Here is a 23,640-nt window from a genome sequence, read left to right as displayed (position 1 = left end):
ACCCCCGAGCTGCAGCCGCGGGGTCGGGGCGGGGGGCGGCCGCACGTCGAGGGGGGGCAGATGGTTTCCCCGACCCCCCCGCGACCCCGGGCACACACCCACCCCGGGGCGGGAGCACCGGAGGTGCTCACACACACACGGGCTGGGGGGCTGCCCCCGCCCCGGGGTCCCAGCACAGAGCTGGAGGGGGGGGGAACACAGGGACCCGGGCGGGGACGGGCGGGAGGGGACGGGGAAGGGTGAGGGCAGCAGCCTTTGTTTGTTTGTTTGCTTGTTTGTTTGTTTCTAAATCCAATTCCTGGAACAAAAGGGGAGTCTGTGCCTAACTAAAGGATCCCTCCGCGCATCCCAAGCTTAGCCCGGTGTGTCCCTTCAGCTGGCCGGCCGGCCCCTAGGTATGTCACGGAGCACTTCCCGGGGATTCTGCTCACAGTCTTCCTTTTCTTTTCTTTTCTTTTCTTTTCTTTTCTTTTCTTTTCTTTTCTTTTCTTTTCTTTTCTTTTCTTTTCTTTTCTTTTCTTTTCTTTTCTTTTCTTTTCTTTTCTTTTCTTTTCTTTTCTTTTCTTTTCTTTTCTTTTCTTTTTTCTTTTTTCTCCCTTTTTTCCTCTCTTTCCTTTCTCTTTTCTATTCTCATTCTTAATTTTCCCCCCTTTCCTTCTTTTTCTTTTTTCTTCCTTTTTTTCTTTTCACCTGTGCTCACATGGAGACTAACCTAAACCCCACTGCAATCAAAGGGAGCTTTTAAAATGACATTTTGGATCAGGCCCTGAGGTCTCTGCAGGGAGCAAGATTGGGGGGGGCAGGCAGGATTTACATTTCATGGCTTTTCAAGAATCTGAAGTATGGAGAACAGCGCTTTCTGAGGCTGAGTTTCCCAAGTCTATGTGGACGTATCTCGGAATGTGGATGCGATTGAGTCTAAGGCTCTTTTCTATAAGAAAGCAGGCAGATCCGCTGCCCTGCAGCCCGAACCCCGCTTCTCCGATTTTGAAAGAGAAGTTCTTGCCAAGGCCTTGGCCGTGGGCTGTTGTGACGCTGAAGAGGATGGGGATAGAATCAGGTTTATTTGTCGGTATCAGCTTCTAAAGCTGCGGTGCTCTCTGCAAACAGCCCCTGCTCCCTCCCGCGCTCGGAGCTGTTGCAGTGAAACGTTAGTGACAATGACAATGAGCCTGAAAGTGAACCAAACAAGACCTAACATTTTTTTTTTCTCTCTGCTTCCAAATTCCCTGATGAAAGCATTTTAATATGTAGGAAGAGCTGCCGGAGCCTGCAATGCGATTCAGTGTTTTGTGGTGTGGGATGAACAGATTTTTCCTTTCCGTAGGGTTTCCTCCTGCAAAGTCATTGTCAAGGAGGGAATGCTGTAAGATTAAATCTGGTTAAAATACTATATTCATGTCACACCAGATACGGTCTCCAGACTGTGCACAGTCTTTCAGCTTCCTTTATTGTGAAATCCTTTTAAAATAGCACAGTATAGAGTAGAAAACTTATTGAAGTATAACTCTTGCACCAACTCTGTCAGATAAAGTGAAGGGAAGTGATCGGCCTTCTTAAATTAATAAATCTCCTTAGCGTCTCTGACTGCCTTCACACTGTCTTACTTTCTTTGACTCTTTTCTTATTAATAAAGTGATAATTAAATAAAGCATCACTAAATAAGTTGATGCGCCTTGCCGGTGAAAGCGGGTTGGTGCCATCCCGGTCCAGGTCTCCTGCCATGTGGCTGGATGGCAGTGGGTTTGGAGCAGGGGTGGTCACAGCAAAGGCTGAGACTGCTAAGAGCAGGCTGACCGCATCGCTTCCCGGATGCTCTTCAGGTGCCAGGCCAGAGCACCGATTCCTCTCCAGCCCCCGCGCGTTAATAAGAGGATGGATTCACCGATTGGCACGAAAGAAGAGGTCATCTTGAGGGAAAACGACAACAAAGGTTTACGGGAGGCACTTGCTTTAAGAGATCCCAGGCCGCGTGCCAAGCGTTGCATTTAAGGAAGCATTGTCCCCTTTCTCAAAAAAAAAAAAAAAAACACAAAAAAAAAACCCAAAAAGAAAAAAAAAAAAGGGAACGTTGCTTTCAGCAGCATGCGGGGAGCGTTTCGGCGCGCCTGTCCCACCTTTGGGTGGGATGCAGGAAAGGGATCATTCAGCCGGCACCAGACCTGCAGCGGACTTTTGTTTGCAAAGCTGCGGAGCTGATCTGGAATCAAAAAGCTGAAAAAGCACCTAGAGTTTGTCTCGCTTCTTTTTTATTTATTTTTTTTATTTATTTTTGTTATTTTTAATTCAAACCGATGAGACTTGTGGTTTATCCTTGCTCTGATGCTGCTGTACGCTTACAATAAATGGATGGAGCTGAAGCGTTCCTGCAGGCAGTTTATAGGAAATATATGTATATGCCCGTGTATGCACACTCGGGGAGAGCAAGTTAACTGTAAGGGACACACAACAAAATATCCATATTTAAGAAATGTGGATTGACTCGCTGACTTATCTCACTTATTGTACAAAGATTCACTCTGCGTTGAATTTTTTTTTTTTTTTAAATTAGATTTTAAATATGTGTTGACAGGGTGAATTTGTACAGTGTGAGTAACCGCAGGGAGAAATGACAGCTCTGCTTTTGTTATTAAACTACTGTCTGGAAAATAATGGAGTGTGTACAAAAATTGATTATTATTTTGCCAATTACATTAGTGCAGCTAATAACAATCATTAAGAAAGAAATACAGAAAGCTACAGGCTTTCAGGTCTTAGAAGCTGATATTCTCTGGTGAGGCAAAAATATGTGTTATTAAGGTAATTTGTCAGTAAGAGTCTCCTGTTATTAATGAGAAGTAAAGACTAGACGTGTAAGCTAGAAATGTTTCACTTCAAACTGTGTTAATTTCTTCTTCACTCGCTCACAGTTAATAAACAGTACGAGAGACTTTCTAAATTTAATTTAGGATTTGAATATAAAAGGTCCTATTCCGTACCGTAGTGGCATGACAGACGCGTTTTAAAATGTTAAAAAATTCCTCCTAATAATGGTTTATTTTAATATATTTACTAAATTAGGTACCCGAGAGAATCATCTACAACGGTGATGTGAAAATCCCTGTTACCTGAGGTCCAAAAAAAAAAAAAAAAAAAAGGTATGTTTTCATTTTCATTAGTAATTTCAGGAGGGGTGGGAATTTCACTGCTCTGTTTTCTGCTGCAAAGAAGCTGCTTTTTGGTCCAGCCCCAGGGAGCCAGTGACAGTGCGTGGTGCAGCTTCCCGGGCTCTCTCGGCTGAGGCTGACTTTCGGGTGCCTACAAGAACCCTTTGCAGTGATGGGGCTTTGTACTTCTGTCAGCCAGGCAGCTCTCCCGCGTCCCGCATCTCAAATATAATCCTTTGCAAATGTTTTCTTTCCTTTTCTTCAAATGCTAGCGTTCAGACATCAGCTACGGGGATTAAGGCTGGGTCTTCGGAAGATCTCCCTCAGATCTTGACGAAAATCATGAGTCTGCGTTAGGCGACTTCTCTACTTACAAATTACAATAGAGTTTAATTCGCGGCACTGCTTTCCTCGGGAAATTCGCGTTCGTTCAGTCTGTCAACATTGACCGAAAAATACGCCGCTAATGAAAATGTGGGAATTAAACTTCCAGTCCCTTCCCCTGCCAGACTCAAACAGGCGCTTTATTTTTTCCGTGGAATCTGATTTTTATTGACTCTAAAAAATACTAAGTGGCTTAAATGAGCACCAAGGTCGCAAGGACAGGTTCCTGTGTGACTTTTTTTTTATGAAACCTCCTGTTTTAGTTAAAAACACAGGCTGCCGTACGGCCTGCCACACTTTGATCAACAGTTGTGTGCTATTAGAAAACAGCTGAATTTGATTAGCTCATGGAATTAAGTTTGGTTTATTATTTGCTATTTTTTATGGTTTAAAATTTGAGTGAGGGCAGGGAAGATGTAATTGGTGCTCTAGACTCTACGTTAACTGGCACCGAGAGGAGTTTTTGGAGGTGTGTAGGCTGCGGGAATAAGTTTCTCAAGGAGTACCAGAAGAGGTTCATTTTGAGCCTGATGCTCCTCTCGCTTCCCCGAGGAACACCCTGGGTAGGGTTTTGCCCGCAATGCCTTTTTTTTCCCCTGTATTTCACCCCTATAAATAAGAGGGAAACCAGACCACTTGGGTTCTTTTGTGGGGGCTTAAAGCGCAAGATGCTTTTTGCAAGAACAGAGCCAAGTCATGATTCAGCTGAAGTAAATACATTAAATACGTATTTTCATTGCAAAGGTGCAGCACATGTTCCACCACCCTGTTCCTGGTGCAATGGTTCTAATTTCAATAATCCCGTAGGAAAACTTTTGTGGTTCCTGTAATTTATATATGTGACTATTAGATTTAGATAAATAATCTAAGTGATATGCGTTCTTGTTACCAATATAATAAAAAAGTAAAAAAGTTTTTTTCCTGATGGACACTTGTGATCTCAGGACTGGCTTAGCCTGCTGCTCTCTGGGACAATTCCTTGTGCCTTTATTCCAATATTTTGTGGTTACGCTTTCACATATTCTAGGAAAAAAAAAACCCAAACCAACCCACCAGCAGCAAAATCCGTTACTTTTAAGCAAATAGCTCTCGGGTCTCGGAAGAGTTAACGAACTTTTATGGCAAGGTTCAGACAGTTCTGACCCCTATGGTAATATTTCATCTAAGGTTACTGTTGGGAGAGAAATCAAATTTCAGCTGTGAACGTGATTGACAGGTGAAAGCAAGAGAGAGAAAGACATCTGGTCAGATGGGGAATTTGGGAAGGAGAAGGACAATTCAGGGAAGTGTCTCTGTGATATTAGGAATAATAAGCTTAGATATAAGAACTCCAGTCCTCTGCGCTCTCTGGAGGCGCTTTTACTTGATATTCATGGTGGTGGTTTGGTTGGGGGAATTTAAGGCTGTACATTTATAGTAGTGGACAGTGGTCTCCGTGGTCTAACTTACTAACTCGACTCCTTTGAAGGAATTATGTTATTTCTGGCATACTTTTAGCATTTCAAGGCAATTCATTTTATGAGTGTGACTGGAATACTTGGCGGTTGCTGTTTGAGAGGTTCTCGCCACGATGTCTCTGGCAGGTCGGACGGCAGCAGGTCCGAGCAGGTCAGTCGGTGGTGTCGCTCCGTGCCCTTGAGCCCGGGGCGATTGCTCGGAGTTTTCAGATTAAGCACTGCGGGATGAAATTTGTGTTTATGATATGCGCTGTTATACCAATAACAAAATTAGTTGCTATCCCATAAAATACCACCAAGGGTACATTGTGGGATTTTACAAGGCAACTGTTATTTTCCAAGGGCTGTCTGTTGGCCTATTCCATCTCCTAGCAGCTCCGGCGAATGTCCCTCACAAAACGTACATAACCCCAGGCATATTCTATTCTACTTCAGTGTATTTTGTTTGGTGCAGAAGAGCTTTTCCATCCTCCAACAGTGTAGAACCAACAGGAACAAAATATGCCTCTGATTATTTCCTGATCAGTGTGATGATGTCGGAAAGCAGAATTTGGTTCTGGCATAAGAAAATGTAGCTGCGATTTTTTGCATTCCCTTAAAAATGGAATGTGAGGGAAAAAAAAAAAAACAACCAGGTGTTTTTTATCGCTGTATGTAACACTTAATGTTTCAGTTTTCGAAGAGGCTCTGAAGGACTTTTGCAGAGGTCCAAGGGCAGGATGTGGCAATGGTGGACCCTGAGATCTAAACTGCATCCTACCTACATCTCAGGTGGGAGGAAAGGTCCCAGGTGGGCTCCTGGCCCCACTGCAGGCTTTGGTAAAGTCCCTGTTGAGTTCCTGGGGGCCACGCTTCCACCACAAAGGGAACGTCTACAGGGAAGTCTGTACTAATAAAAAGCAAGATTTAAACTCCTACCACGGTCGCTGCACTGTGAATTCCCTGGATGTCCTCATTCATGAGTCAGGGTGTATTTCTCCCCCTCCTCAATGTAGCTTAGACTGATTTCAAAGTAAAAGAAATTAACTGGGAAAATCCACTTTTACTCTAGAGTAGGAGTGTCCTCCCAGGGAATGGATAGCACTGCAGTATAGTTTACTCCATAATTTCCCCATATGGATGAGCCCTAAAACTAAGGGGAGAATAAGGAGCAGTAAAGAACAGAAATATATTTTCCGTTCCTTTTCCAGTTTACCTCTAAGACCTTTCACACAGGGGAAATCATGGCACTCTTAAAGTATACATTTACTTACTTTTCACTGCTATTCCTGCCTTCACACATGCATTTTTAAAAGAGATTTGTGTTTTGTGCAAGCCCTTTTGCATCCTCATACCGTTCGTGTGTATTTTTGATGTGCAATCCAGTCAGACTGTTGTTTGTGACATCATTTTTCTTTTCCTGGCAACAGCCCGTGATGTCAAACCGCCCGACTTTACTATAAACTAGACCTTGTCGCCTGAGTTTTATTCTCAGACCATACATCTGGTAAAACTGGAAATTAAAGCGAAGAACTGTGAAAACAATCAAATTTCTTTGCGTATGAGTAAGTTATTTTTGACTTGCCGTTGTTGAATTAGAGCTCCCTTTAAAACGTCTTTATTTTCTGAAGCTGATATCAAGATAACTTCCATGAAATATTATTGGCAAGTTTCCCGCTGCCGTCAATGGCAGCCTTGTATGTATTTTTCAAGCAGATGTGCTATATTAAGTCTAAATGAGAATCTTTTATTTCAAATGGGGTGCAATATGTTATTCGTGATAAAAAAAAATGGATAGTGACCTCTCTCCCTTCCTTTTCTCTCCCCAAACGTATTTTGTACAATTTACAGGTCATTTTACGCAGGTAAAAAAATGTTCTCAAGTATTTAAAAAAAGCGAAACTTCACTATGTCTCAAACTCTTTTCTAGCTCATTCCTATGAATTTGAAGTATGAAAACATCATGAGTCTTTATGAGCGAGAGAAAGTACATGCCGTATGTGACAGTTTTTACTCCCCCCAAATTCCCAGTAAAGTAAATTTAATAGTTTTCCCTGTGTTTAGAATAAGCTCTAAAATATTTTCCAGTGATGTGGCTTTTGCTGTTGTTTAGTTCTAATAGAGGATTTTAAGTTCGGTGCTAAAAAAAAGAAAAAAGATTGAAATATTTTTAACGTCTCTTCTGGGTTTTCTAATTTGTGCCGCTTACCAAATGATTCACACTGTACCAAAATACAGGAGATTGATGAGACAGGAAAAGTACTGATTTAACATCCCACATATAAAATTACTTCTCAGGCTTCCACATATAGTCCCGATGTTTAGAGAGTGAAGAAACCGGGAGCTGGGAGTTACAGTCTGACTCACTTGTGAGACTTTGACCCAGTTATTTCAGCAAAATACTGAAGCACTTTAAACTTGTTATCTTAGGTTTCTTCTAAAGGTCTGTTACCGTTGATCTCTTTATATCTCGGTTTACATGGTTATAAACCTAGATAATTAATTCTTACCTTCTAGGCTTTTGTGGGAATTAAAAAATAGCTGTAATGTTCCTTGAAGCCTTTTAATGAAAGCTGGTGTATTGCAGTACTTGTCATTCACCCTCGCGCGTACCCGAGGATGAGAAACCCTTGGTGTTGCCCAAGTCCCGTGCACCGGTTCTGCCGGGATGAGAATTTCGTCTCCCGAGCGCACCGGGCCACGAGGACAAAGATCAGGTGCTTCGGGATTTCGGTTTTCTGAATTACACAGGAATAATTTGAATGAGTCAAACCGTAAGCAAAATCACGGCTCAGTTATGTGCCCCCCCTCTCTTAAACGCAATGTGTCCTTAATACCTATATGCGCACACACATATATGGAATAACTCTTGTGCACCTGCAAGACACGCAGAGGTCACGCTGTCCTTGTAATTCCTCCCCTTCCTGCCATTACCTTTATTTCCCAAGGTTCGAGCCATTACCATTCAGCAGTTGTGCAGCTTTTCTTTTCTTCCGTCTCCAAATTATTATTGTTTCCCTCCTACCCCTCCCGATCCGTAATGGAGTCCTCAGCTGTAAATTTGCTAACGGTAAAGGTTTTTGCTTGAAATGTTTTGAAAATGCCATGGGAAAAAATAAAAATAAAAATAAAAAAATAAGAAAGCCTATGAACAACACGCTGTGCCATGCTCCGGCGTTGCACTTCCACGGGCAAGATAATAAAGATATTAGCACTCATATAATTTCAGATAGGAAATGAAACCAGACATGAAAGAAACACTAGCTCCAGCTGTTGAGTGGGAATCAAACTAGCTTTGGGAATTACAGGTACTGTCACCGGAGACAGCCCGACTTCTGAGAAATGACCTCAGGTGTAGGAGCTTGCTGTGGCCCCTTGCAGATATTAACACCTAATTAACAATCTGCGAGAGCATCCTACATCTTAATCACCAGTGAGGTGAGAATGACAATCACAAGGAGGAGAGAAGGAGAAGGGAAATGGTAATTTTTCCTCGGCACGCGTCGCCTAATAACCGTGGTTATTCAGATGCAGCTAAATGCGATTTCCTTTTAGTCATTTCTGTCTATTGGAAGGCACAGTAAGTTCATTTGCTAGCAGGTAGGCAGCGGAGGTGAGAATTGAATTGATCTGAGATACTCTGAAAGATTGACCCCGAGGTCATTCCTAGTTTAAATTGGGAAGTAAGGCTGAGCTCGCGTCTTCCCTTTCTTCTCTCCCCACTCCCCCTCCTTCTGTGTTTCCCGGCGTGTTAGGCTGTATTGTGTAATTATTTAAACATACTCTGATGGTGGGGAACCTTGTTCCCTCAAAGTTAATCAAAATAAAGGGAGCTTTTGTTAGCGGTGATAGGTAATTAAATAGCTGGCTCGGTGTTGTGCAGAGGCATTGTGCTGGGTTATTGACGGCCCAGAGCCAGGATCCCCAGCCCTTCTGTGCACAGACCAGCCCATCAAACTCACCGAGATTAAGGCCCAAGCTCAATTAAGGAGGGAGGGTGTGAAGGTGTGTAAATGATTAACGAGGCCAGGCTGTAAAGGAGAGGGGTGCATGGTGGTGTATCCAGAGCCTCCCAGAGGAAAGGCTGTTTCCCTTGGGAGGGCTGAGCCTTTTAAAGAGGAGAAAAGCATGTGTGGCATTTCTCCTTTGTGCCTGCCATTTCTCTGGCTGCGCTTTTCGACAGGGAAGCGTTGGATGGGAACAACCCACTTACTTACCCAACTTCAGCTCCACTGTTGACACCTGGGGCCACATTCTGCTCCCGATTTACCCCCTGCAAGTGGTCAGGAGCGTGGGGGAGCTGATGGAGAGGCTCCAGGCTTAGACCCGTGCCGGAGGGCTGGTGAGAGCAAAAAGGCAGCAGGAAAGTAAAGCAAAGGCCGGTTTTCCTTGGTCCCACCGAAGCCAAGGTAAGAGCGTCTTCCCTGCGCTCCGTGGTGGTGCTTCGGCTCCCTCCTGTATCATTTGGGCAGGATGCAGTGGGGTTCTAATGCAATGCCTTTTAATGGATGCTTTTATGAGCGCTTCCAAACAGCTTCTACTTCCAAACAGCTTTACGATAGAGTTAAAAGGAGAGGCAGGCAGGCAGGGAGCGAGGAATACATATGCGTGTGCATCTTGTGGACCTCATTCTGCATTGGCTCTACCCCCAGCACTCCCTTTGCCACGCTCAGTAACAAGCTCTTTTCATATCACTTGAACCCAAATTATATTATAATAAGGAAAGAACGGCAAAGTGAAGACAGCATTATATTAACCACTCAGCTTCCATGGAAACTCCCATCGTTTTCTTTCCCAATGACAAGAGATAATCGCTGTGTTTTCTGTTATGCTCACTTCTTCACCCCTTTGAGCTTTGTTTTCACGTGTTGGCCTTGCACTAAAAAATACAACTTGACATCTTGTGTCTTCTCAGCTAAAAAGGTATCAGTTCCTGGACTTAATGTCAGCTGTACCCAGATCAAAGGCAAGAAACATAAAAGTTGACATATATTATTTATTTCATGGTTTACATCAATGATGTTCCTCTCTCCTCTTTTTTTTGTTATTATTGCTGATGTTTTGCCCATAATGTTGCACTCGCTTCTCAAAAGTGTTTGTCCCCTACGGACAAATATTCATATTAATGTAATCCATCAGCAGTTAACAAATGCCATCTCGCTTTGGCATTTCCCGTACACCCAAAACTCCCATTGTTTTGGCAGGAATCTTTGGATCGGGCCCTTGGGTGGGAATGTCGGAGCCGGAGACTCTCTCCCCCAGCCCCAGCAATGCAGGGGGTCGGAGCAGCGCTCCCTGCGGAGTGGGAGATGCTGCATTCTCTCCCTGCGTTGTGAGCCGCTGCAGAGGCGAGGCAAATGCCAGGCTTTGAGGGGAGCAAGAGCTCGAAAAAGACATATTTTTTTTTTTTTTTCCCCCATTTGTTTGTTTTTCCCACCCCCTTACCTTTCCCCATCTTTTTTGCCTGCCTTCGGAGTTCTGAGTGAGTAATACAGGGTCTGACTTATAATTGTGGCCAGAAAAATCATCTGAGATCGGTCAGAAATGCTGCTCCAACCAGTGCATCCCTCTAACCGCCCGGTTTAGTGTAAAACTTTCCTTTCCCCCCCTCCCCCATGTCAACAACTGTGGCAGGTTTTACTTCCTGAGTTCCAGAATCAGCTGAAATGCTGAGTCTGATTTTTTGCCCCCTCCGCCACCACCCTCCCACAAGCTATTTTTTTTCTGCAATGAAAATAATAATGGTTGAGAGAGATCCTTGGGATTTTTCGGGTTTCTTTTGTTTAGTTTGGTTTTATTTTAAAGCTTGCTGACAATTGTCAAATGCTCACTCTAGCAAAGAAGTGCTCGGAGGGTATAGCCCCGCTCTACAGCCGACGAGTAATTTGCAGCCCTCCTTAGAGCTCAGCTATTCGGCCAATGTGTGTCGCTTTACTATTTCTTTAAAATTTAACTGGGATCAGGCAATCGAGTGTCTCCAAATTTATGGGTTTTTTTTTTACCTCTTCAGGCCTGCAATAAAGCCACTTATAATTTATAATCAAAGTTTGGTCTCGTTAAACTAAACTGTAAAACCGACTTCGGGGTTTCAGTCGTAAAATAAATATATGATAAATATTGCGGTGGGGCTTGAGCAGCACAGCTAACAACAGCACGGTGAAAGCATATACACGCACATATATATATATTTTTGTGTGTGTGTATGTGTATACATTTAGTTCCAGAGGTAAGAAAGATCTAAATAATAGATAACTGGAAAGTATTCCTTCTTGGTAGAGCAGAAGCTAAGATAGATTTATAGCCCAAGTAGTTATTTTAAATGCAAAATGAAGTGTTAATTTATTAAAGTCATTTATGCATCAACGTTATTTTTATGTCTTTATTTATATTTTTCGGTAGTATGGAGCGATGTCGTATGCATCCTGGGTTTCTCTGTCTGTTGACTGTAGCGTTCCTTTGCTTAGATTTTTTTTCTAACAAGGCAGCTCATTTAGAAAGAAATGTTTATGTGAAGTGCTTGTCAGTTGGCATTTTTACTGGTGTGCTAACCCAAAGGTAAAATATAAAGGCACGTCTTTTCCTTGCTGGCTTGTTGCTACTAGAAGGGTTCCTCCCTTGTTAGCTTGATAAATAATTTTACTAGCGGGAATCTGCTGAATTTTTATGCTTGCTGTCTATTTTCTGCTTGCTGCAAATAAATTCCAGCACTCAGAGGGCACTAAAACTCCAAACACATGGTATTTTCCCATTTTGTTGCTGGTTGCCTAAAATATTTATTTCATCTTGTGTTTTTAATTAAATCCCTTCTTTTTAAAAAGAAAAGGGGGAAAAGAACTCTCAAGTTTTGCAGTTATTTCCAAATGAAGGTTTCAGTCCAGATTGTCCTTAGTGTAGTCTTGAGTTTAAATAACACGTTATCCCAGGTAAAGTAAACGGGGAGTGTTAAATCAGTCATCATTCCAACCACCTAATGGTTTTCAGATTAAGTGCAAGGATTATTGATTGACATATCATCCATTCAAGCATTTCTTTCAATTTGTAATGTACTTCTAGTTTTCACAGTTTGCAATCAAGAAAGCTGATTTAACTCGCAAAATAAATACTCTAGTTCGGCGAGACAATGCACCAAAAAGGTTTAGATTATGGATTGCCATGGCATATACAGCAGGAAAAAGTTTGCAAGACATTAAACTGGGGAGGCTCAAGTGGAAGAGGCATTGGTTAACTTCTTTCATTTATTTTTACGTTTTTCTTAAAGGGATTTTTTTTTTTTGCAGTTAATGAAGCTTTATGCATGTTAAAATTGAATTTAATTCAAGCAAGCGAGAACCAACCCCCAAAATCCTCTACTTCTTCCCCCCTCATAGCGAACTCTGCACGTCGGAGGGTGCATCGCCACTGTCGCACATCTGGAGGCTCACTTCTCCTCGGCAGCATATCCCGACTCAGTGTCCCGTGTTCCGGGTTTTGGGGAGCTTTGCAGACTCGAGTGGATTTAGGAGCTGGCTTTTGCGAGGCTTTGCCTTCAGTAGTGCCAGTGTTTTGATCTGCCTGAGGTCAGTCCCTCCGGCGATGCTGCTGGTGGCAGGGAAACAGATTTTTTTTTTTAATTTTTTTTTTTTTCCTACCAACAGCATCCTTCCCTGTGGCTTCTGTGGGGCAGCCCCACGTTTTCCTAAACAGTCGCAGGGATGCAGGCAGCATCGCTGCCTCACAGGTCTGCACAGTGCAGGGGACGAGCACTTAAAGGACCAGGATGCAGAAAAGGTGGATAGGGACTCTTTGTCGGGGGGGTGTAGTGACAGGACGAGGGGCAATGGTTTTAAACTGGAAGAGGGGAGATTTAGATGAGCTATTAGGAAGGCATTCTTTACTGTGAGGGTGGTGAGACACTGGCCCAGGTTGCCCAGAGAAGCTGTGGCTGCCCCATCCCTGGAGGGGTTCAAGGCCAGGTTGGACGGGGCTTTGAGCAACCTGGTCTGGTGGGAGGTGTCCCTGCCCAGGGCAGGGGGGGTGGAAATAAGTAATCTTTAAGGTCACCTCCAACTCTAGCGCATTCTATGATTCTATGCAGGCTCGTTACACGGCTGCCCCCGTCCCATGCCCACCCCATCCCCACCAAGAAAAGCCTGGCTGGGGGCAGGAGAGTCAAGCAGCGTGCCCCGTTCAGGCTTTCCCTCAAACAGTAGAAAGCCACCTACCCTTGAAGATGCCAGGCAAATCCACTCAAAATTTTAGAATTATTTACATATTTTTAGCACAATTTGTCTCAAAGCAATCCTCAAACTTTGGCTCAAATTCTTACATTCTTACACCAACCACCCTCCCATTCGTTTACTTATTTCCATAAGAATGAGGTGACAGATCCGAGTGGTGTAAGCCCATGCCGGCAGCCCTGCAGAAATTCATTTATGTGATCACATCCCAAAGCAAGTAATTGGGTAGTGGGAAGAAGTGATGCGCCAGCAGTGAACAGATAAGGGAAAAGCTTGGGCAGTGGGGAAAATTACCCTCGGGGGCTCCGCCGTATAAAATCACAAATGAAATAGGGTTACAAGAAATCTCAGGAGTGATGTAATCCATCCCCGCGCCACGAGGCAGGGTCAGACAGACCTGCGTTATCCCTGACAGATATTTGCATAACCTGTCGTTAAAGCCCCCCGCAGGGAGCGTGACGCCTCCCTGGCAGACCTTCGCCACCGTCCCTTCTCAAAAGCATTTCTCCTTGTCTAACCCGTGGCACGGGTCCCTTATGTCCTGGTCACCGCTGACACCGAGGACAGCCCATTCCTTTCCTCTTCACGCTGACCCTTTGCATACTTGAAGGCTGTTGTTATGGCTTGCTGCAGCCTCCTTTGCTCCAGACTAAACAACTCCACGTTTTTCAGCCTTTCTTCATAGGTTATGGTCATGACTTTGTTATTTAATATCTCGTCTGAAGGGTCCACGTACAGTCAACTTGCTGGAATTCAATTTACCTGTGTTGAAAAGGACTGTGAGGATGCTGCCCAGAGGCTTTACAACGTCTGAAAGGGGAATAATTTAATTCTTACTCCGATAATTTTTCTTCTGCGGGATGGAGGGTAGGGAGCATTTCTTTACCTGGGAGTGTTAACTGTAGCCTCCCCGCGAATTTACTCTGGTAACAGGAATATTGTAGTGCAACGTACAGCCAGTGTTTACTGACAGGCTTTAGGAAACGTGTTTTAACATTTTATAATTTTATGTATAAAAGTAGAAATGGCAGATAGGGTGCAGCCTCTACAGTTGCAGGCAACACCTTGGGGTGTGCCTTCAAGGTGCTACGTGCATGCAGGTTTTGTCACACAGATTTCATTAATTTCGACAGCAGCCTCGCAGCTACAGCCACCACCTTTCCCTCTGCTGGTGTTGCTGGTTGGCTCCAGTGTTTCAAAACCTTCCAGCTTCGACGTACGTTCGGATAGATCCAACTTTTCCTTCCTGAGAGATGGAAGTTTTCCCAAAATGCCACTGATGAAGGTGGACCAAAAGGGATTTTTCGGCCATCTGCACAGACCTGGGCTTTGCTGTTGGCTCTAAGTCGCTTTTTTAAAAGTTGGAAAAGACACTAGTGCTCTTTCTATGAAGATTAGCTTTGCTCCTTGGAAAAAATGAGGGGAAACAGATCCTGCTAATTCTGCTCTTCTCGTTGTATTCCAGTGTCTTGTCTGGGAGGTTGGCGGGGATATGTCCAGGAGCAAAACAAAAGAATTTACTCGCAAGAAAATATTCCCCAGGCACTTTGTAGGGTTTTTTTTTGTGTGTGTATGGTTGGACTCAATGATCTCAAATGTCCCTTCCAACCATGAAGATCCTATGATTCTATGACTTTTCTTCTGGGACGTGCTGGTACAAATTGCCTTGCAGTGGGATTAATCAGCACGGCAGAATACCAGGGAGCGTCTCTTGGAAGTGGTTTTAATTTTTGCAGGATTTTAGCTTCCTGATTTAAGTCTTAACCAAACCCTGTGTTGAAAGGTGCTAAGAGGGTCACAGTGGGACACACTGCCACCTCACTTGTATAGGCCACACAGCAGTTCTGGAGATGGGATGTGACAGTTTTTACAAATAATGGATGAAGTTTACCCTTGAAGGACAGTCATGATTGGGGCTCATAATACGCATTTGCGAGAGGAAGGTAAAAATGTCCCTTTGTGATACAAATATCCATGATACCATCTCTCTTGCTTCATCTGAGGTTCCACCTCTACTTTGCGTTGTACAGCATCCTCTTTCTTATAAAACCTTTGTGGACCTCTGTATCCCCTCAGCAACCTGTCTCAATCAGCTTAAAAAGTTGTCTCATCCAAAAGTATAAACTCTCTGTACACAACGAAAGCGTATGCAAAATCAGGAAAAGCGGCTGACAAATCAAGTAGACATTTTAGCCTAAGTATTTTCTGGCTCTAAAGAAAGATCTCATTGAGAGATATTGGTGGAGCTCAGCTATGTAGGAAGTAAAAGGAGAGTGACCTTGCTGAGCCATTGGCTCAAATCAGAGATGTAGCAGCAGAAGTGAAAATATATGCTTCCTTCTCTAACGAATGGAGTTAGGGACCAGTTTTTATCACAGGGAAGAAGAGAGAGAGAAAAATGTATTGTCTTCCTTTCAGTAGTTCATTTTTCTTTGCAAAGTGATTAATGCATTACTATAGCGAATTTATTGTATAGCCTGATTACCATTGCGTAATAAATCTAAACAACTGTGACTGTCACGGTGATAAGGCTGGCATGATTTTGTCTCTTTTAAAAAAGCTTTATAAGTTAAGCTTAACTTTCAGCTTTCTGTGTTTCTGGGATAAAATTTATTTTGGCCATTACAGCTCTATCTGTTTGAAACTGCACCAAAAGGAAATAAGTTGTTCAAAAGGATGGTATATTATTGGGAGAGCTTTACCTTCACTCAATTTGCAAAAGAAACTGAACATCAGCATTAAAATGGAAATGGAGTTCAGGAGAAAATAATAACTCAGTTGTTTAAAAAAAAAAAAAAGTTGTAGCATTTAAAAGGGATTTTTCAAATATCAAGGATGGACAGCCCAATTAAATTAACTGCATTATATTCACAGCCGTTAACACCTCGGGCTCAGCTTTTCTCAGGCTAGTGGAGTTTGCTGAGGGCTTGCCTGTGCCTGGATGAGAGACTTCCAGGGAGCTGCGGGAAGAAGAGCTTGTGACTAATTAGAGCCATTTTCTCTGAATTGTGGGGAAATTGATTCTCCAGCGTTAGTGCTGTTACTGTGCCGAACCAGAGGCTGAGCAAGCGCTGGGTTCCAGAAGGTTCTCTTGGCCGTGTGGGCATTACCTGCTGTCCAGGCTCTGCTCCACTCTGTCGTTCTGGACGTGCAGACAGGTTTTTTCTTTTTCCTGCCCTCTCTACATGAACATGCACGAAAGGGCATGGCACCTCTATACTAGAAGCCATTCATGTATGTTCTACCTGAATGCTGTGGCGAGGGCTACTCTCGTGAAAACACCCAGCCTTTAGGAGGGTGTGATGTGGAAAGAGATCTAGTACCCAAGCATGTAGGTGTCCGTTCAGGCAATGCGTCTCCCATCAGCGAGGAGGTACCGATGCAAGGCATTAGCAGGGTGTGTTGGTGCCAGGGGAGCTCCCATGTCCTGGTTTTTCTCCTCCTGCTCGTGCTTGTCTCTTCCCCTCTCCCAAGGCTCCTGCCCACCACCGTGACGCTCACCCTCTTCAGAGCAGCACCAGCTGCTTTGATGGCAGCAGAGAGCACTCAGGCGTCTTTGTACCTCTTCGTCTGTCGTTGCTTTGTCTCCCTCCAGGTCTTCTGCACAAAATTTGGGATGATGGCAGAGCGTGTGGGCAATTTAGTTGGTAGAAAACTTGTCTGACTCCCAAGCTGGGTAACAGCTGTAAGTTGGAAGCTGCAAATTGCTTCCAAAAAGGTGCAGGTGAAATTTCTTGCATAGTTGTATGAATTCTGTAGTGTAAAGAAAGACAGCAAACGGATCAAGAGTCACTCCAGACTTCAACTAAAGCCTGTTGCAGCTGAACTCTAGGAAAAACACATTTGGATTGGGAGCTCCAGAGCAATTTTTTCTTTTGTAGTGAGGACGGGAAGGTGGTAAAGGCGACAGTCTCTTCTCTAGCCTCTGAAACCCCTGTATTATCTCTTTGTGAAGGAGGTATCTTCGTTTTCCATCTCCGAAGTCCTCCTGCCCCACAGACTTCTTGTTTCCATGGGTGTATTCTTGATGGCCACGATGGGAAGTGATCCCCCATGGTGATTGTGAGGTGGTTGGAAGACCTTTCACTTTCCAGTACCCAGGTGACACCGTGCCCATTCACAGTCATCAGTGTTGCTTGATTTGGATCGGCAATACTGGAGTTTGGGTCTGGGGGACTGAATTTAACCTCTCAAAACCATCAAGGATTGCAGCCAGGACTGGCACTAGCTGGTAGCTGATTTTCAGAAACTTGAGTGTCTTTGCCTGATTTTAAGTCCCTGGATGCCTGGCATGTGTTTTTTCTTCTTTCACTTGTCCTCAAGTTACATTGTAGACTATCTTGAAGCCAGTAGGGTTCAAGGGTTCAAAAGGTCTCTATTTAGATATGAATTATGCCTTTCAAAGAAAAAAAAAAAAAAGAAGGAAGTTACTTGGTGGTACAATCTGGTGCAGTCAAGGATCATGAAGGGGGGGGGGAAGCTAAAGCTTTTGCACAGGCTTCCAAGGGCTCAAAGGCTTCTTTTTTTCCCCGGCTATGTTGAACATCTTGAAAATAAACCAGCATGTTTCAAAAGAGAAGATAGATGCGTCTGTTCAAATAGGCATTGCGTTTGGAATCGGTGCCTCTGGTTGTTAAACAGAATCCTTGTTTAACATCCTCATTAAGAACTGTGACTTGCCACCAGTTTTATGAAGATCAAGTCATTTACTTTTAAAGTAAATTAAAGCAAATTTCTCTGTGGTGACAAGTCAATAAAACAATGGAAGGCTCAAGATTTTCAATCACCCAACATCTGTTCCTTGTTTTCCTCTAGATGTAAATGCCCTGTGTACAGTAATAGGTGAACAGAGCGAGAGCCAATCGGTGTAACGTTGGGGTTTTTTTTTTTGGTTTTGTGCAGTTTTTTTGTTGGTGGTGGGGGAAGCGTGAGTTTGGGGGTTTTTTTTGTTTGTTTTTTTTTTTTTCCCCAAATAACACTGTAAGCCCCGTCCATTTTTGGAAAGGGTAATTTTGTAGCTTCCTGTGGCAGCAGCATGTTCAGAGCTCCATCGACACAGGAGCGGCCACAGTTCTGACGCTGTATTTCATTGCTGGAAGCACAGTAAGCTGTTGTCAGTGGCGAGCCACTTCTCAGAAGCCCAGTCAGCGCAAATGAGATCCCCCATCTTTTGTCCGAGCCACCCACACCACCAGCAAACACCTCCGAAGCAGAGGGTACTCGGATGCTCTCTGAGCCGTGGTGGGAACTAGGTTGTATAAAACCTCATTGAAACCACTTCCACGTTGTACCCACACTCAACCTGTTTGTCTTGAAACGCTGTCTCAGAGAGAAGCCAGCAGATGAAAAACAAGGTATTAGACCCAGTTTACGTTTCAACGAGTGCAGGATGCATACTGCAACAGTGTTTGTTTTAAGTGTTCTGGAGGTTTTGGCATTTGGTGGTGTGAGAATTGGCTCCCTGCGGTGTGAAGTATTCACATGTGGATTTGGGCTGCGTGGGAAACGCTGGCACCATGGAAAAGAGAGGGGGAAGCTCTGCTGGGAAAGTAAGAGGGGGCTGGATGTTAGTCACTTAGGGCAGAAGTCTTTCCCTATCTCCTCTTAAGAGGGCAGTTTGTCTTGGACAGCGTAGCATTGCCTTTTGGAGTGGTTGAGGAGGACAGGAAGTCATTATTGGATGCACATGGAAATTAGAAGCTCAAATCATTTTAGAGATATTAAAAAAGGTCAGTGAAAGTCCAAAGGCCTTTGCTGCTCAACCTATCCCACCCTTTGAAATCTGCCTGCTCTCACACATAGGGTTATGGACCCTGCATTCGGAGGTGTAGGTATGCCTTTTATCTTACGGTGTCTTCTTCTGAGTCCTCAGGTTCAAGACCTTTGCTGGGAGTGGTTTGCCCTCACTCAGATCTTTATGGGGCCAGGAAATGGGCTGCTCTACTTTATGGGAAACCAGTAATTAGGTCTCACCAAATTCAAGGTAGCTGGCTGTGGGGAGCAGGCAACCTGTCCTTCGCTAGTTCTTCTAGAAAAGGGCTGAGAAATTCTTTGCATGCTTCTGTGATGCTATGCTAGATTTTAATACATCCAAGTACATAGATTCTTTGAGCAATTCTGAAATCTCTGTTTTCTCCAAAGGATAAGGATGTTGTGATTGTATCACCATATTAAATAAAAAAAAAAAAAAAGCCCTATGAGATTTTGAATGACAAAAAAAAAATAAGGTAGCGTTTGGTACATCCCTAGAAATTTTTTGCAATTGCTGTCTGTATCGGTGCCTTTTGCAGCTTAAAGACTGAATATGGGAGGTATAATTTTAAATAGCTTTCTCTGCTTTCTTCTTGTCCATGTAAAGTGATGCCACGCTTAGCCAATGGCAGAGGCAGATGAGTCACCCAGCCAAGATACAGCTTTCTGGGGTATGTTGCTCACGATCTGTCATGCAAAAAAAAAGTGATTGTGTTTGGATATAGGGGTTCCTCCTAAATCCCTCTTTTCCATAGTTTCATCGGACTTTGGATGGATCCTTTGCTTGCAACTGTTGTCATTATGCTCAGGCTCGTGATATCCAGGAGACGTATGTCCAAAGACAATGCACAGATGCATCTTTGTAGGAAAAGTGCCTCCTGGGCAGCGCTGGCTGCCAGCGATGTGCCGTCAGCGCAGAGAAGGAGCCCTCTGTGGGGAGGGTCACAAACCACTACAGGAACAACGATGCTGCTCCCACCGGGGACATCCTGGCAGCTTCTTCACCAGGGCCCTGGCAGCACTGGGGCCAGGTCTTTTTAAGAAAGCTCCTTTAAAATTGAAAGCCTTTATTTTATTTTTTAAGTGTCACGGTGTTTTTTTTTAGATGCCAGGTAGAAACCAAGGGGATCGGGCCATCCAGGGCCAACTTCCTTCATCGTACTGATGACAAACAGAGACGAACTGCCAAGTGCAGCACACAATGACCTTAATGGAGACCTCTGTCTTTCCCATGAGGTCAGAAGCCCTGATCATTCCTGATGTGAAATGGCCTCTGAGAGGTTTCTCATCAGGGAGGAGGTCTCCTTGCATTGTGCAGTCAGAAGCACTGAGGTCTTCCTCCAAACTGCGCAGAGATCTCTAGGCCTTGGCAATCACTCTACATCCTCATGGTCCCCGTGGCCTTCCCAGAGCATCTCCACTGGCGTTTGATTAACAGGAAGGTGTCGTAGCAACAGCTCCCAGTTTGGTACTCCTTATTGCCATTTTTATTATTACTATTTTGTTAATTTTGCAGGGTCAGAGGTGCGGGCGTCCATCCTTGGCTCTGACCCTGGCACCTCCTCTATATCTCTGTACTTCTTGGGCTAGCTGTGTATATAGAGGGAAACTGTGTGAAGACCTCAGAGCCAGCCGCTGCCCACTGCTCTTTCTGCTTCTTCTTTCAGGATCAAATCAAACTCTCACTATAAACCCGGTGGAAAAGCTTCTTTTGACTTTGATGTGATAGTCCTGAGCTGTTACCATGAACATGGAATAGGTGTGTTAAAGCACAAATGAATTTTCCTCAAAGGCAACCTCGTTTTGTGAGTAGCTGAGTGTTTCCTGCCCCAGGGGAGGCTCTCTTGATTTCTCTTGGCTTGAGTGGGAGCTTTGGTGCTCAGCTCCTCCTGGGAGGCGCTCAGCCTTGGACAGGATGGGGCCTTTTTGTGTGGTGAACCATTTGGGGAGCTAATGCTGAAATACAGTCATGTAGCTGTTTGAATTCCCAGGTCATACAGTTTATCTGGAGATCCGCTCAGAGGCGAGCGTGAAATAATAATGCCTTGCACTTCCTGGGTGCCTTTCATCTTTCCAAATATTTATTAATTAGCCCTCAAAACGCCCCTGCGAGGCAGATAAGAGATGGATGGATACGGCTCCTTTCACGCACCAGTGGAACCGAGCAGCTGTCTGGCTGTATAAAACAACGCTGCCCGCAGATTGGGGCAGATTAGGAAGTAGATAACAAACCTGGACCTTGTTGAGGGTGCGGAGAGAATTTAGCTAGGCAGAATTTAATTACCACTGCTGGAGCCTGGCCAGTAAGTCAAGGCTCACCTCCCTCCTTTCAGCGCTTTCGCTGTGGAAGTCTGTAAGTCCATCAGGTCCTCGTCCCCTCCAAGGGGTGATCTGGCACCTTGGTCTGGCTTGGGTGGGTGTAGAGCTGGGACCAGAGGATGCTTCCTGGGGCTCTTGTTTCCCCAGAGATTCTCCCCGGTGCCTTCTATCGCGGCAAGCGAAGCCCTGTCCCTTACACTGAGATTCCCCCTCTGGTATCCCCAGGGCAATCCGGAGCCGCACAACACCAATTCTCTTTTGTTTGCTTTTGCGGCGTGTAATTCTAGAGCATAAAAACGTTGAAGCTAGAACTCCAATTTTACCTATTTTGTGTTAATGCTTTTTTATAAATCTCCAGACTCTCTTTAAAGCTTCACAGAGTGCAATTTATTGTAAAACTACACTTACTCCATTTTATGCCCACTGTAATTGCTGGTTTCATCTAATTCAGATTATACTCCTGTATAAGAAGGACTAGCCCAAGATGGAGAGACATGAATTATTAACCGAGAAAGTTTGGGAATTAAGATTTTAAACATACGTACTAGATATATGTGTAATATTCAGAAATAGATCTGAAAGGCCGTATGCAATATGCTTTAATCAAATTTTGAAAAGAAAATGACCAACACATCAAATCTTGAAAAGGAATTGACCAATGAATCAAATCTGGAAATGAAAGTGACAGATAAATCAGGTTTAAAAAAGCAAGCAACCAATACATCGAATTCACAGTGTGTTTATTAAAGTGAGGAATTGCTTGTCTGTGACTGAATCTGCGTGCTACAATCATGCAATTAAATACTTGAAATTCTTCACGAACGAATTATCTGTGCAGGTGTACACACACGTGCCTCTGTATACGTACACAAAGTAAACACACCTATCTCTCTGCAGCGCTTTGAGCCACACTAACAGCGTACAGTGTTTGCTTAAGTCCCTCAGGTGTGCCAAGGATTTCAGTTTGAAGTCTCTCCATTTCAATATGCGCGTGATACTAGACCTGAGCAGCTCATGATTCCGACTCTTTTAAAAATGGTAATTGTTTGTATAGCCCAGATTTTAAAAGGTATGAGACGTGCCTTGCTCTGAAAGCATTCTGCTTTTGTTTTCTGATTCTAATTGTACAGTAGCAGCAGCACAAACTCCTGTGGCTAATTCAAAGGATTTTGACAGACAGCTTGGGCCCAAAGCATATTTTCAAGATCAAGACTATAAAAATCTCACTATGGAAAAATCATCATTTGCCTCGCTGACTTTGATTTACATCTGTGTTACAGAGCCATGAAATTTAAAATAAGATGACCTAAATTGTCCTGTAATAATGTGGGCATGGATGTATACTCCTGGTGGCAGAGTTTCTCTGTCACTATACCAAATGAAATCTAGTTTTTAGTGCCAATCAGTTAGGCATCATTAACCCTTTAAGAACGTTATTAGCATTCTCACAAAGCTTTTCATCATGTAACAAATGTTTTCAGACTAAACTTGTCGAGGTCAAAGAATCCAAGCCAGTAAGATTTAGGACTTTTTTGTCCTCTGCAATAATCTGTATACGCTCTCTATCATGCCGGATATAAATTATAAGCAGTGGTTTTAAAAAGCTTGCAAAAACGTAGCATTTAAGTTAAAAAAGCAGTCCTTCATAAGCTGTCCCCAACTTCTACTGGAAATATGTGCTCCTCCCCCTCATCCCTTTTTTGCTATATAGTAGAAAAATTGCTCTGTACATGAATCCTTCAGGATCCAGGAACGAAAATTGCTTTGCATTTGCTGTTACATTATGGCGCTCTTTCCATTCTGATTTTTTTTTTTCTCTTCCTCAGTTCATGTTGTTCTTTTCGCAATAAGTGTATGTTTGAATTGAATTGAAGCGCGGCATATTAAAGAACTGGTTTTCATAGCTGTTTATGTCCTTTCATCCAAAGAAGTGTGAGAAAAGCAATCAAGGTTTCAGATTGACATGCTAAAGCAAGAACTATCAGAGAAAGCATCTTGCCGTTGGAGTGCTGAATATTTGCATAACTAGTTTGTTTGAATTAGTCCAGCCTAAACCAAGCTATTTATAGAACTAGCTTCAGCCTGTGGTCAGGCCTTTAAAGAATAACTGATTTAGTTTCAGGTAAAGAAATTATTAATCTGTTCCCCCCAGCTTTACACCTCTGAGTATGTCAAAATGTAGCATCTATAACCCTGACTCGGTGCGTTATTCAGACTTTCCATCACTCTGTTTTTCAACAGATGGCATCTAGGTGACTTGCAGTCTTACGGGTGGGATTGGTGATGTGAAATAGAGGAGCTTAAAAAGCAATTGCGGAGACAGGAGGAAAAACTAGAAATTAATATCACCGTAGGAAATGCGAGGCAGCCTCGCATGGAAGTGAAATT

The 23,640-nt window shown here is 43.7% G+C and overlaps 1 protein-coding gene across 2 annotated transcripts in view; it reads left to right on the top strand.

Annotated features, from left to right (window-relative positions):
• The window catches only part of MAF (MAF bZIP transcription factor), a 192,306-nt gene that overhangs the window by 9,280 nt on the left and 159,386 nt on the right, over positions 1-23,640 (top strand). For both annotated transcript variants that reach the window (XM_054197841.1, XM_054197840.1), the window contains exon 2: positions 3,061-3,137. In XM_054197841.1, coding sequence (XP_054053816.1) covers positions 3,061-3,094 — 34 coding nt within the window. In that variant the 3' untranslated portion in view covers positions 3,095-3,137. The remainder of the gene's footprint in view (positions 1-3,060; positions 3,138-23,640) is intronic.

The sequence above is a fragment of the Rissa tridactyla genome, chromosome 4 (genome assembly GCF_028500815.1).
Source record: "Rissa tridactyla isolate bRisTri1 chromosome 4, bRisTri1.patW.cur.20221130, whole genome shotgun sequence".
NCBI lineage: Eukaryota > Metazoa > Chordata > Aves > Charadriiformes > Laridae > Rissa > Rissa tridactyla.
Note: the sequence above shows the minus strand (reverse complement) of the source record. Positions and strands in the feature narration are given on the sequence as shown.